We start from the raw sequence: 14,036 nt of genomic DNA, 5'->3' as shown, positions 1-14,036 counted from the left end.
TTGTGGGAGTCCTAAAATGTCTAGAACTATGTATTTTTATGTGCATACATATGTTTGTATGCCCTGATCGAGGATAGATTAACATAGTAATGGATATGGATGATGACATTAAGGATGATGAGGTTAAGAACATGATTCTCCTGGGAGCAATTCTCATATGGCCTGGCTCACTACTCATTGATACCTCCTTCTCTTTTATTTTCACTTTCCTTCCTCCCACCACAAAAAAAAAAGAAGCCCTGGGATTCCAGGATAGTTATAAATTTATGAGTCCTAAGATAATGAGCTCATGCTATTCTCCCAGCTGGACTCACAGACCAATACATCCAGCTACAGGGGAAAGAACCATCTGCCACTCAGTGAGTGCCTTTCCTTTGGATTGCCCATGAGGGTTCCTTATCTAGAAGGTGTCTCAAGCTTTAACACTCTTATTGCAACTTCAGACAGACTCTGACCCCACATTTCCCCTCCAAACATGAGGCAAATATGTTTCCCAGCAAAGTCAAGGAGCACAGACTCTGATGCCCGGTTCCATCTGAACCAAAACCTTAATACCAAACTGTGTCTCCTTAAGGTTAAGGAGATCTAGATACATCAGATCTCGATTTTGTCTTGAATGTATTCCATGCTTTTGTTTGCCTCCAATTTGAATTATTGTCTCATATACCTAACTCTTGGGTGTGCAGCTGGAGAAAAAGATGACAGAACCAAATGAATTGAACTCATTCAACTATGTGATATTCAGTCTTAGCTAGATTTTTAGTATTGAGTATGTCATGGAATATAATTGGTGGTGATAACACTGTGGGTTTGTGGATGCTGGTGTATAATTTATGGCACTGTGTGTATACGCACACATGTGTATTCATAAGTCTGTGTTCTGGAGGGTATAAATATGAGAGGATATTTGAAACATATTGTATAATGTCAGTAAGTAGCTAAGTCTTCCTAAATTCTGTGATTGTGATAGTGTGTGTGACCAAAGGAGTGCATGATAGTTTCTATCTGTATGATGTGAGATAGTCACTATGAATATCTGAGTGCCTAAGTGTGTGTAGGAGTGTAAAAATTCATATTTAATGGTACCTTTGTGTGACTAGGTGTGTTCATGCTCATCCTGTGCAAAAGAACCACATTGTGCTTGTCTCTATCTTCCTCACTTTTCTTCCGGGGTTAATCACATTTAGGAATCCTTAACTGACACCCTTATGGTCCAAACAATGAAAAATGTTTGTTAGGTGGTGGTAGAACATGTTTTCTTTGGGGTAGAAGTTTTCAGGGTTGCTCTCTAGGCCAAGGAACATCTGGAGCATAGATGAAATATGCCCTTCTGGTTTACCTAAATTTGCTCAGGATTTAAGGACAGTGGAGTATATCTATCTTGTGAGAGAGACAAGTTGGCACTGTTAAGAACCTTTCCATTGCTTTAATAAGTGGAAATAATCTTGGAGTGAAGGTGATAAAAAGCAAATATGGATAGGCTGCATTTAATAAGACTTCGTGGAGACATTGTCTTTATTTTTCCTTTAACTATTCAATTTTATTTTTGTATATATATAAATTCTGCTTTCTTTACAATTTTGGGATTTAGTGTCTTTTAACACATAGACCAAAACTCAGGAACAAGTGGATTACCCTGTTTTGTCCACCCTATGAGATTATATTCTTTCCCATCCCTCGTTTTTTTTTCTTTTGCTATTTATTTTATTTTTATAAATTTATTTTTTATTGGTGTTCAATTTGCCAACATATAGAATAACACTCAGTGCTCATCCCATCAAGTGCCCCCCTCAGTGTCTGTCACCCAGTCACCCCCACCCCCCCACCTCCCCTTCCACCACCCCTAGTTCGTTTCCCAGAGCTAGGAGTCTCTCATGTTCTGTCTCCCTTCCTGATATTTGACTTATTTCACTCAGTATAATACCCTCCAATACCCACCATTTGCTTCGACGTGGATGGAACTGGAGGGTATTATGCTGAGTGAAATAAGTCAATCGGAGAAGGAGAAACATTACATGGTCTCATTCATTTGGGAAATATCAGAGATATTGTCTTTAAACCTGGGTCAGGAGAAAGAGCGATGTTTAGAGGGGGAATAGAGAAAAGAAATTCTACTAGTTAAATGATTCCTTTGAATTCTCATTTGGAGGAGAGGAAACAAAGCAATTGACAAATTCCTTCCCATGGCCCACATACTTTCAGGATTATTACTAATACTCGGATGTTCTCCAGCCTCTAGGCACCATCTAACTTATTCCACTGTATTTACTAAGAGAACTAGGAAAAAATATGGAAATTCTAGAAAGTCAAAAGAATAAGGAGTTGTTAAAAGGAAATAGAGAAGTTATTATGCCTAAATTCCAAAGAGGAACTTTTGTATTTTTTTATATTTTAAATACAGATTTTCCCAGTTTTTTCCCTAGATTTTCCCAGTTTTATTGTGATATTATTAGCATATAACATATGTCATTTTAGAGTATACAATGTGATGATTTGATATACATATATACTGCAAAATGATCATGACAATAAGATTAGTTAAGACCTCCATTCTCTACATAATTTCCATTTTGTGTGTTGTGTTTGTGTATGTGAGGTGATAACATTTGATGACTTTCAAGTGCATATTATAGTATTGTGAATTATAGTCACTCTGCTCTAATTAGATTCACAGAATTTATTCATCTTAGGGCTGGAAGCCTGTATCCACTAACATCTCCCCATTCCCTTACCATCCCCTCAGCCCTGGTAACCACCATTCTTTTCTCTACAGAATGGAGCTTTAATTTTGAGATATTAAGTATGATGGAAATACAGTTACAGAGATATTTTGGATTAAGGCTGAGAAGAATTTTTTTTTAAGATTTATTTATTTGTTTGTTTGTTTGAGAGAGAGAATGTATGAGCTGGAGGGGCAGAGAGGAAGAAAGAATCCAAAGCAGACTCTGTGTTCAGTTAGTGCCCAATGTGGGGCTTAATCTCACAGCTATGAGATCACAACCTGAGATGAAACCAAGGGTTGTATGGTTAGTCAAATGTGCCACCCAGGCGACCCAAGGCTGAGAAGTTTTTATAGTATATTTTTCTCAATGTGCACCATTCTGACTACTGTTTACTTTTCCTGGAGTTAGACTGACACTGCTTAAGGATGAAGACAAAGAAAGAAGAGTCAGTAAAAAAATCTACAGAAAGAGATGCTAAGTAGGAGGAAACAGAATTGCCAACAATATTAACTCTGATAAAGAGATCAAATGGGTGAAGAGAGAGTATGTTTTATTTCAATTTAGCAACAAAGAGGTCACTGGTAAGCATAGAGAAATTTGTTTCAGTTGAAAGAGGGAAGTGTAGAAGCCACAGTGCAAGAAATTGAGCAATGATAGAAGGTTAGGTCAATAAAATTGAAACCCTGACTTTCAGGATCTCCGAATGGAACTGGAAAAGCAGAGACATAAACAAGCCTCCTTTCCATGGCATCCAGAGAAACAGTGCTTCAGAATGTTTGATTAGGAATTAAGGAAGGTAATAGGTAGCAAGAGAGGGAGGATTATGTCTTTATGAAGGTCTGGTCTTGTACATGCTTATTGCCTGAAAGGAAAGAGACAAAAAGGGAGAGGCTGAACATCCAGTACAATAGACTGTTGGGAGAAGTTTCTGAAAGAGATAGCAAGAAATGGAATCTGATGGTGGAGGGCCTGGTCTTAGAGAAGGGGAGACATCTCTTTCTCAGAAACCAAAGGGTAAGAACGGATTAAGATGTGAGTTTAAAATTCAGGTAGTGGTAGAATCACTGTCTGTCACTCTCTTTTCCAATAAAATACCTGAATCTTTGTTTTTTTTCCAGCTTTACACCCAGAAGTTGGGTTATAGAATTTATCAAAGGTTGGAGTTTCCTGTATGAATGTGAGGGAGAAGCAATGAGAAAATGAAGGTACCAGTCCCAGTGGGAGAGTGGGTTAGAGAATAAGTGAGGAGAAGCTCATAGACAAACAGACCAGAATGATATGAGAGTTATTGAGACGCCCCGAGCAGTACATGGGCATGAGAAAGTAGGAGAGGTGGAAGGTAGAAAGCAATTAATGGAGTAAAACATAAAGGAATTTAAGATTTTAGAGGTGGAACAATTTTTGGTGATGACATGTCTGAGGGTAGCCATGGGACTAGGAGTCTGAGGAGACGACCAAGATTCTCAAAGTGGTAATAAGTTCACAGAGTAGAAGTTTCATCTGCACCATTGACCTAAGGGTTCCCAAAATCATGGGTGGTGTTTCCTTTTACCTGATTATCTTAATTTCTATTTGTCCCAAATTTCCAGAAGGTGGCTTCTGGGATGAGGTGGGGCAAGTGAAGGGATGATGCACTTTGAGGTGAAGGTTAGGAGCCATCATTCATGCTGTCTCCTACCTTGATGCCTTGTCTGTCATGTGTATTCACCTGATCATCACACTTTCATAGTGTTTCTACCATGGCATAGACAGACTGCTGGGCACTGGTGATAGAGAAATGAGTAGACCCCAGTTACTATCCTCAGAGAGCTCATAGACTAATGGGAGAAGCAGGAATATAGACAAACACTTTCAATCTCTAACCTTTTGTGTTGGAGACAGGATGTCTGAAAGAAAGTGAAGAACTCCCCCAACACATCCTCCGGGGCCCATCTCCCATCTGTATTCTCCCACCTGCCTACCATGTTGAGCTTCAATGATACCCCCTTCCATCCAGCCACACTCCAGCTGACAGGCATTCCGGGGATGCAGACAGGCCATGCCTGGGTTGCCCTGGCTTTCTGCATCCTCTACCTAATTTCCATCATAGGCAACCTCAGCATCCTCACTCTGGTGATTCGGGAGCCTGCGCTGCACCAGCCCATGTACTACTTCCTCTCTATGCTGTCTCTCAACGATCTGGGAGTGTCCTTCTCTACACTTCCCACTGTGCTTGCTACCTTTTGTTTCAACTACCACCATGTTGGCTTCGATGCCTGCTTAGTTCAGATGTTCTTCATCCACACTTTCTCTTTCATGGAATCAGGCATATTGCTGGCCATGAGCTTTGATCGCTTTGTGGCTATTTGTGACCCATTACGATATGCCACTGTGCTCACCAACAGCCGCATCTTGGCTATGGGCCTGGGCATCCTTGCCAAGAGTTTCATCACTCTCTTCCCTTTCCCTTTTCTGGTAAAACGACTGCCCTTCTGCAAGGGCAGAATTTTGCATCATTCATACTGTCTCCATCCAGATCTCATGAAAGTGGCCTGTGGAGACATCCATGTTAACAACATCTATGGGCTTTTTGTGGTCATTTTCACCTATGGCATAGACTCAGTATTTATCCTGCTTTCCTATGCATTGATTCTGAGAGCCGTGCTGGCCATCGCATCCCAGGAGCAACGGCTCAAAGCACTCAACACCTGCATGTCACACATCTGTGCAGTGCTGGCTTTTTATGTGCCCATAATTGCTGTCTCCATGATCCATCGTTTCTGGAAAAGTGCCCCACCTGTTGTTCATGTCATGATGTCCAATGTCTACCTGTTTGTACCCCCCATGCTCAACCCGATCATCTACAGTGTGAAGACAAAGGAGATACGCAGAGGGATCTTCAAAGTCCTCTATAAATCCCAGAGCTGAGGAAGGCTACTGAGAGAAGTCCTCTGGAGAAAAGACTGGGACTGGCTAGCCAGCTTTAGAAATGCTCAAACATGGGGAGGGGAACCAGAATCTTGATAATTGTGAATATGGAACTAATAAGAGAGTATCTGACTCAGTAAGATGTCATAAATATATATTGGACATTTACCATGTGAAAAAGCTTATGCCAGTTGCTTAGAATGTTATAATGGTGAACAAATCATATTAAGAGATAGATGCATCAAGGGAAAAACATAAAAATGAGTAACAGATACACTGAAAAATGTTTATGGAAACAATGAAATTTTACCTAGCACATAGGCTGAGCACAAATAATTCTACTGCCACCCAGAGTGAGGGAAGCGATAAACACTGGAGACAAATAAAATTCTGCGGAGGCTTGGTGCTTCATGGGCAAGAGAAGACACATTTGGCTTGTGGATATGGGGATAAGATTGTGTGTGTGTGTGTGTGTGTGTGTGTGTGTGTGTAAAGTGGTTTGTGAAGGATGAGAGGGTTAGGATACTTGGTACAGGGTGGTAGGAAGAAGTGAAGGTAATGATCTTAGCATAAATAACTGCCTGAGAAGAAATCTTTAGGCAAGTGAATGCTAGGACCTTACTGTTCCAAGTGTGGCCCAATGAACAGCAGCACGGGTATATCTGGTAGCCTATTAGAGAAACAGAATCTTATACCTCACACAAGACCTACTGAATTCACATTGTATTTTATTAAGACCCATGGTGATTAAAGCTTGAGAAGCACAGTACTACTCTATTCAAAAAACCTCTCAGGCAGTGCCCATGTGATTTGTAACAAAAAATAACAAGACTCATGAGTTACAAGAGTCTGAAAAAGTGGTTCTCAAAGTGGAAGTCCCACACCAGCGTCACCAGCAACATTTGGGAACTTGTTAAGCATGCACATTCTCAAGCCCTTCCTCAGATCTCTTGAACCAGAAACTCAGGGGAGTGAGATCTAGCAAACTGTGTTTTAATTAAGTCCTCCAGGTAATCCTGATATAGTTCTCCAAGATTGAGAAGCTTTAATCTAGAATATCGGTCTAGAATATTTAGAAGAATTGCAAACAGTTTTGTAAGGGGAAGTTGCACTTGGAGAAGCTTGAGAAGTACAATCTTGAGAAGATCATGGGTGGTTTTATTTAAGGATTTTATTTATTTATTTGAGAGTGAGAGAAAGAGAGAGCAGGAGGAGGGGCAGAGGGGAAGTGAATGGGACAAATAGTTTCCATGCAGAGTGCTGAATACCCCCTCAGTCTCATGACACTGAAATCAGGACTTGAGCTGAAATCAGTAATTGGATGCTTAATCGACTGTGCCACCCAGGTTCCCCATGGGTGGTTTTTAAAGCTGAGGGAGACTGAGTGCAGGACAACTAGACATATGGTGCTATGGTAAAGGGAAATGCAGACTTACAGCCTTTTACCTCCATGAGATGGTGCGGGTGGAACACTGAAATAGCATCACAGAAGGATTTGATGAACAATTCCTAGCCATTCCACGGTCACCCTGAGGCCCCGCATCCCATCATGTGATTGCCTTCCTTACCGCCCCCACCACTGCCAATTCCCACCCCATGCCAGCACAACCTACCTAGAATCCAAAATTCAGGCACACTGTACTTTTAAGGCTGCCCTCTAGGCAATTAGAAACTAGAAGGAAAAAAAAATCAGTTGTTTGTCACAGTGGGATGTGAAACCTTGCTAGTTGTCAATGGGATTTCAAAGCATACCAGTCCCCCTGACCAACAACTCTCTGAGGCTTCTCTTTACTACAAAGTACATGAATTTTTTTCTAAAGAGTATATTCCTTTTTTTTTTTTTTTTTGAAGGGATATGCCTCCTGTGGTTATATTCTTCTACGACAAGCATGCACTTGCATTGTGCCTGTTCTGGCTTTACTCTATTGTGGAAAATCCCAATGATACTCCACAGGGCACATTTATTTCTTTGTTTAAGCTTTGTGGAGGGAAAGTGTTTCATAATTTCCCCATGGATGACTTTTAACACTTATAATAATTCCCTTTTGTTGGGATTTGTACAGATGTTATATTTATCACTCCAAATGAGTACTTAGGATTTCTCTTGATTTTTCCTGTCAATGAATGGAAATAGAAACTGTCTTATCTATATCTCAAAAAGTTCTAGACCTAGCACAATGTTTGGTACCCCCAGTACATGTTAGTTAAATGAATAATCAAATGACTAATCAAATAAATGAATTAATGGGATCTGATCTTATGCCTGTTCCTCATCATGTCATCCCTAATGACAAAGCTAGAGTCACTCGGTTCTATGACTTCTCAAAGTCTTGCCCCTCCTCATCTGGAGCATATGTCCAATCTGCATTTTTTTAGGTCTCTTTTCTTTCTCCCATGATTTTCTGACTTTTTAAAAGATTATTTATTTATTTATTTATTTATTTATTTATTTTATTATTTTTTTTTATTGGAGAGAGAGAGAGAGAGGCAGAGACACAGGCAGAGGGAGAAGCAGGCTCCATGCAAGAAGCCTGACATGGGACTCGATCTCAGGACTCCAGGATCACGCCCTAGGCTGAAGGCAGGTGCTAAACCACTGAGCCACCCAGGGATCCTGATTTTCTGACTTTATTCACAAGGTTATTATCTAAATTCTCTTGAATCCCATCTCCAGGTTCCCAACTTATTCATCTGACTGAACCAATTCTACAATAATGGAAGGCAGAAAGTGCTCTTAAACTGGCTCTCTGAGATACTTCAAAGTTCCTCATGGACAAGGTGGAAATTTCCTCTATATCCATCTTCTATTTGCTTTCCCTATATATCCTGCCCCTTGAATAAAAAAGAGGGAGAGAACTCCCCTGCTATCCCTTCCTAAATATATCTTTACCTTATTTGAAACTGAAACAAGGAAGAGGCCAACTGAAATACTTAGTGGTAAGTCTAGATATTTGGGATATGAAACTGGGGACTCTTGCAAAACTTATGATAATTATCATGTGAGGTACAATCACATTAAAACTGTCACTTTCTTCTTTTCATTTGAATGTCTACCCCTATAGATAGGTACTAACTTCCTTATGAATTGGGTCCCAAGTTGAAAAAAATGCTAATCTCTTGAAATTAGGAAGCTGGTAGATGATAAAACTGGGACTCAAACCTATCTATATTTGTGTGACTTTGAACCCCACAGTCTTTCAGCATCCTGGGATGTCTCTCCTGGAGACCTCAGAAGTTGGGGGATTGAGGACGAAGGATGGGAGTAAGAGTTGAGTGAGGAACAGCTGTTCCCCACATAAGTGGGTGAAGAAAGCTATGATCATATCCCCTATGGGTTGAATCCTAGGCTCCAAGTGCTCTTCTCTTGAGTTCTTAGTCCAGGACTTTGTCCACTGGGGTCTAAGCTTTAGATTCTGCCTGAAATAAAGGTTTTAAACCCAGAATTTGAGGGTGTAGACTTCTGGTTCTGGACTGAGAGTTCCAAATTTGAGACGGGATAATTGGGGCCCATGAGAATGTTGCCATGGATTTTGGGACTTGTCCTCATCTTCTTCATCACAGGGAAGAAGTTGAGATTTTTATTTTCTGTGTGGAGAGAAGGAAGTATATTTAGGGGATGTGTTTTTCTTTTCTTTCTGTTCCCAAGGTGACAGCTAATCCTTCTCTTTTCCCCATCACCAGTTTAGCATCACCCTCAGGCACACCAAGACCCCAGGGTCCTGGCCTCCAGGGAGTATCACTCAGAGATACAGAGTCGGCCTCCTCTTTGGGCTAGTGCCAGCCTAAGGCTTATCTTTATGCCTTTGTGAGCTCTGGCCTACCCTCTTTCAATCTCATTGCCATCTTACAAAGCTCTCTCAGGTGAGTCTGAGCTTGTTTGTGCCTCCCAGGTATGCGTGCAAGAGTATGTTTTTGTCTACAATTCCATTTGTGCTTCTGAGTTTCTTTTGGTCTCTCTGTCTCTGCATCTTCGAGTGAGTCTCTATCAAGGCCTGTAGGGGCTGTGTACTCACTGTGATTTGTTTGGCCAGCGAGGGAGAGGTTTAAGAAATAAAATCCCCATATCTAATTTTAATGCAGGTTTCCTACAAATAGAGTAATATTTATTCAAATGCTCCTGTGTCCTCCCACACAGGTAGGGTGCTGGAAGGGTCCTGGAAGCTGGCTTAGAGAAAGACACATGATCACACATCAAGAGTTGAGAGCTGGCCTCTGTTGGGCCCCACACAGATCCACAGCCATGATATTCTCAGTGCTATGGAAGAGAGATCTTGGAAGGCAGGACATCAGGCCTGAGGGCAGAAAGAGAGTCAAAAGGGCTTTTAATCCCAATTAAAGGGATTGTTGGAATTGTCCCTCCAGTATTCCCATCAAGGATTATTCAGTCTTTGCTGAAACATCTTCACTGATCAGAAGGTTATCATCCTGTAATATAGCTTTGACCCTTAGAAAACTCTTCCTTACCTGGGTCCAAGACTGTCTCCCTGTGATCTCACCTATCACTCAGTACCTCTTACACGCACCCCCCTACATCTCTCTCTTCTCTCCAAACAAAATACCTCTGGATCCTTCTGTGCACTTTAAATGACTTGATCCCCTTGCCCTTGAGTGTGACCCACCTGGTTTACTCCCGATCTACAGTGTAGAACCCAGAAATGAAAGCACTCAGTTATGGTCCTGAGCAGTATGTTCATACTTTTATTAGTTCATGATTTCTTAAGCATGTCTTTCTCTTAGAATTATGTGAAGCACTAGGAAAATAAGAATGAACTAGGCAAAAATTGACCCTAAAAGATCTGAAAGCAGGACAGAAAGGACAGAGGCATGAATGCAATTCTACCAAAATGGAAAAAGTCTGCACAGAATATTTTATTTTATTTTATTTTATTTTATTTTATTTTATTTATTTATTTATTTATTTATTTGCACAGAATATTTTAAAGTCACAGGTGAGAAAGTATTTCTGCTTAAACAGTGTTAGGAAAAGGTGCAGATAAAATGAAAGTTTTGAGTATAAATAATAGTAGAAGTTAAGAAAATCATCAAAGAAGATAAAGACAATGTAAGCAGGTGGAAAAGTATTGAATTTTACGTATATATGTTAAGACACATTATCTTCTGAATAAAATACTTGCATTAACAAAGACTAAAACCAATTAATTTTTATGAGCTACATATCACACTGTCTATCCATACTAGATTTACTCTCTGTGAAATACTCTGACAGGAGGGCTTGTGATGAGGAAATTGAAATTCAGTTACTTTGAGCAGCTAAAGGAATTGAGGAAAAGTCATCTGAAGAAAGGAAGATTACAGAATATTATGATGGAACATTGAGATACATTCAATAATTTATTATCCAGTTGGAGTATTTATTAAGAATCTGTGATGTGCTTGACCCTGTGCTAGTATTGGGTGTCCAATGATTAAAATATGAAAAAAAGTTAAATGCTATATTTACTTTAGTGGAGTTTACAGTGTAATAGGGGATATAACATTTAACAAATAATTATGTAAATAAATACATGTTTGCAAGTTAAGATGTGTTTTGGAAAAAATTAACAGATATCATGAAGAATAATATTCAGGTGAAACCTGAAAAAGATTGTTGTGGCTCTGTGTCTGCAGCAATTATATGTAATGCGGAGGAAGCACATTTAAGCCCAATGAAAGAAAGCACTTCGGAAGTCAGTGCATCTAACCAAGATACTGGCTGTAGGTACAGTGAGTCCCCATCATTGGGAATGTTCAAGCTGAGTATGGGTGATAGTTTGATAAGGATATTGTAGAGGGAATTCTCTCATTTTGTACAAGACTGGACTCTGGCTTCAGGTCCTAGAAAGACTGTTAAGTTGGTGGCCAAATCAATGGGTTTCTGAGAAGGGCCACTTCAGAAGGTCTCCTTGTCTCTTCCACCTGTCCCCCTGTCTGCAGAGGAGGCAGGAAAAAAAATGTGCATCTGCTACTCTGTCCTTTTCACTGCTTGTGAAAATAAAGACCAGCTTCTCCAGCATCTACACATTCTTCTCCTTCAGGTGACTTCCATTTCAGATGCCGCGGCTGGGCTTCATAAGAAGGAAGGACTGCAGGACTTAGAGTTGGAAGAGCCAGATTCTAGGCCCACCTTAGCCTCTTACTGGCTTACTTCACATGATTGTTATGGGACTGAAATGAGGCAGCTTGGTAGTGAGGCAGTGGCCCCTCTGGTTATCATTTCTATGATTCACATTGTCATTTGAGTTAATTTCCTGGAACTGTGCACTCCTGGGTTCTTCCCTTACCATGCCCCAACTCACATGTTCCCCCACCACACACACTGTGGGTCATGGTTGGTACTTCCAAGCCCTCGCTGTTAACTTTCTGCCAAAGAGATGAGGTTTTATCAGTGGCAGGCAGTCTCAGGTGAGGCAGGTGAAGACTCACAGGTGAGATGATTAGATAAAGCCCTAAAATGCTAACAGGCCCTGCTCTCCCATTGGGTGCACCTTCACAGAAGTGATTATGCGAAACTAGCCCGCAACCCGTTACTTCTGTGTGCATTACCTTGGAGTATTATGAGCAAACCCAAGTTTATTTAGAGGAGCTCCAGGATGTCAAAGAATCTAGCAGGTGATGGGACACAAGGAAATATTTAAGTTATAAGTAAGGAGTGGGATGAGAAGTCTGTCTTTAAAAAAAAAAGACTTGGGGAATCTTTGCAAGTTATAATTTTGCTTAAAACACTGTAAAGTGACTGGAATATCTGCCACTCCAATGGATCTAGATTAGTTCTCAACCTTGAGTTCACTTTGAGAGCTTTAAAACATATTGATAACTAGACTCTGCATCCAAAGATTCTAATTTAATTGGTTTGGGGTATTAACTGGGCACTGGGGATTTTTAAGTTTCCTAGATAATTCTAACCTGTAGCCAAGGTTGAGAACCACAGATTACAAGACAGGACCAAGGGACACGAATGGATAAGGACATAAGCAAATATGTATCACCTATCACAGAAGTTCTTAATCTTGAGAAAAACATGAGAAATAGACTGCATGGGATATCAGCAGGGTTGGTGCATGAAGAGAGGGCTACAGAGTGAAGAGAGTAAGACAAGGCAGATTTGGGGCTCTTCTCACTGAACCTTGTCATAGTCCATGGTCATAACTCTTTGCATTCCCTTAGCTGCATATTGTCCTGCCTGTCCATTCCACTGTAGTGTTCTCATTAAACTTTTTAGATAAATATGGACCATTTAACACCAATAGAAAGTAACCTCAGAGTAAAGAATTGATCAAGAATCCAGGAATCACACATCCATGTCAATTGGGTGAATAAGTGAACTGATCATTGGCGATAATTCAGCTTGTATACCATTTGTGATTGTATCTTCCTACTTCATATTTTAAAATTTATTTTATAAATTTAGGGATGCCTGGTGGCTCAGTTGGTTAAACATCTGCCTTCAGCTTGGGTCATGATCCCAGGGGCCTGGAATTGAGCCCCGTATCAGGCTCCCTACTTCTCTCTCTCTCTCTCTCCCCTGCTGTTCCCTCTGCTTGTGTGCATTCTCTCTGTGTCTCTCTGTCAAATAAATAAATAAAATCTTTTAAAAATTGTATTTTACAAGTTAAAATTATTTATTTCATTTATTATGTTAATAGTGCACCTTGTACCTTACATCACATTATATCACATATTCTTGCCACCTTCTAATTGGGGTTTAACTATTTCTCTCTGATCTTTCACCATGAATGGAGTCCTTTATCTCTGTGTCTTTGACTTCTCCATGGATTCCAGATCAAATCTGTTATTTTTACAAAAGATTTTATTTATTTATTCATGAGAGACACACAAAGAGAGGCAGAGACATAGGCAGAGGGAGAAGCAGACTCCCTGTGGGGACCCTGATGCGGGACTCAATCCCAGTACCTGGGAACACGACCTGAGCAAAGGCAAACGCTCAACCGCTGAGCCACCCAGGTGCCGCAAGAAGAAAGGCAAAATCTGTTATTTTGAAGCCAATACACTTTTGCATTCTGAGAACCATGTTTAAATTTAGAAGTCTTTTGTGTATTAGTATAATTCTCAGTTGGAATGTCCATATCCTTTACACCTTTATTCATATTTCTCCTTTTATAAGTTTTATAAAACCCCTGTCTCATTTTCATTCAGAATCTTTGTTCCCTGGAGTGGGATGGGGACACACATGGAGGTTACCACTTTCCTTGGTTACCCTTGGCATCCATGATTGCTCAGGCTCACAATGGCAGAGCTGAAATGCAATTCTTCCTGGTGACTCCATTCTAGATCAAACTAACATTTGGTCTCATCTCCATAGTGAAAATGAGAAACATCACTAGAAGAATCTGCAGATCTAAGCAATCACGTATGTTCTGCAGAAACCGAGTCTTAGGCTTTTGGTAC

General features: G+C 40.4%; 1 protein-coding gene across 1 annotated transcript; it reads left to right on the top strand.

Annotated features, from left to right (window-relative positions):
* The first annotated feature begins 4,685 nt into the window (after positions 1–4,685).
* LOC112667901 (olfactory receptor 51I1) lies at positions 4,686–5,630 on the top strand. Its single transcript, XM_025459960.1, has one exon. The coding sequence runs from the start codon at positions 4,686–4,688 to the stop codon at positions 5,628–5,630; it is 945 nt and encodes a 314-aa protein (XP_025315745.1).
* The last annotated feature ends 8,406 nt before the right edge of the window (positions 5,631–14,036 follow it).

This window comes from Canis lupus, chromosome 21 (assembly GCF_003254725.2).
Source record: "Canis lupus dingo isolate Sandy chromosome 21, ASM325472v2, whole genome shotgun sequence".
Lineage (NCBI taxonomy): Eukaryota > Metazoa > Chordata > Mammalia > Carnivora > Canidae > Canis > Canis lupus.
The sequence above is the reverse complement of the archived record's forward strand: the minus strand, read 5'-3'. Positions and strand labels throughout refer to the sequence as shown.

Coding starts and splice junctions, on each gene's coding strand:
- LOC112667901 (XM_025459960.1), top strand. CDS start 4,686: ATGTTGAGCTTCAATGATACCCCCTTCCATCCAGCCACACTCCAGCTG.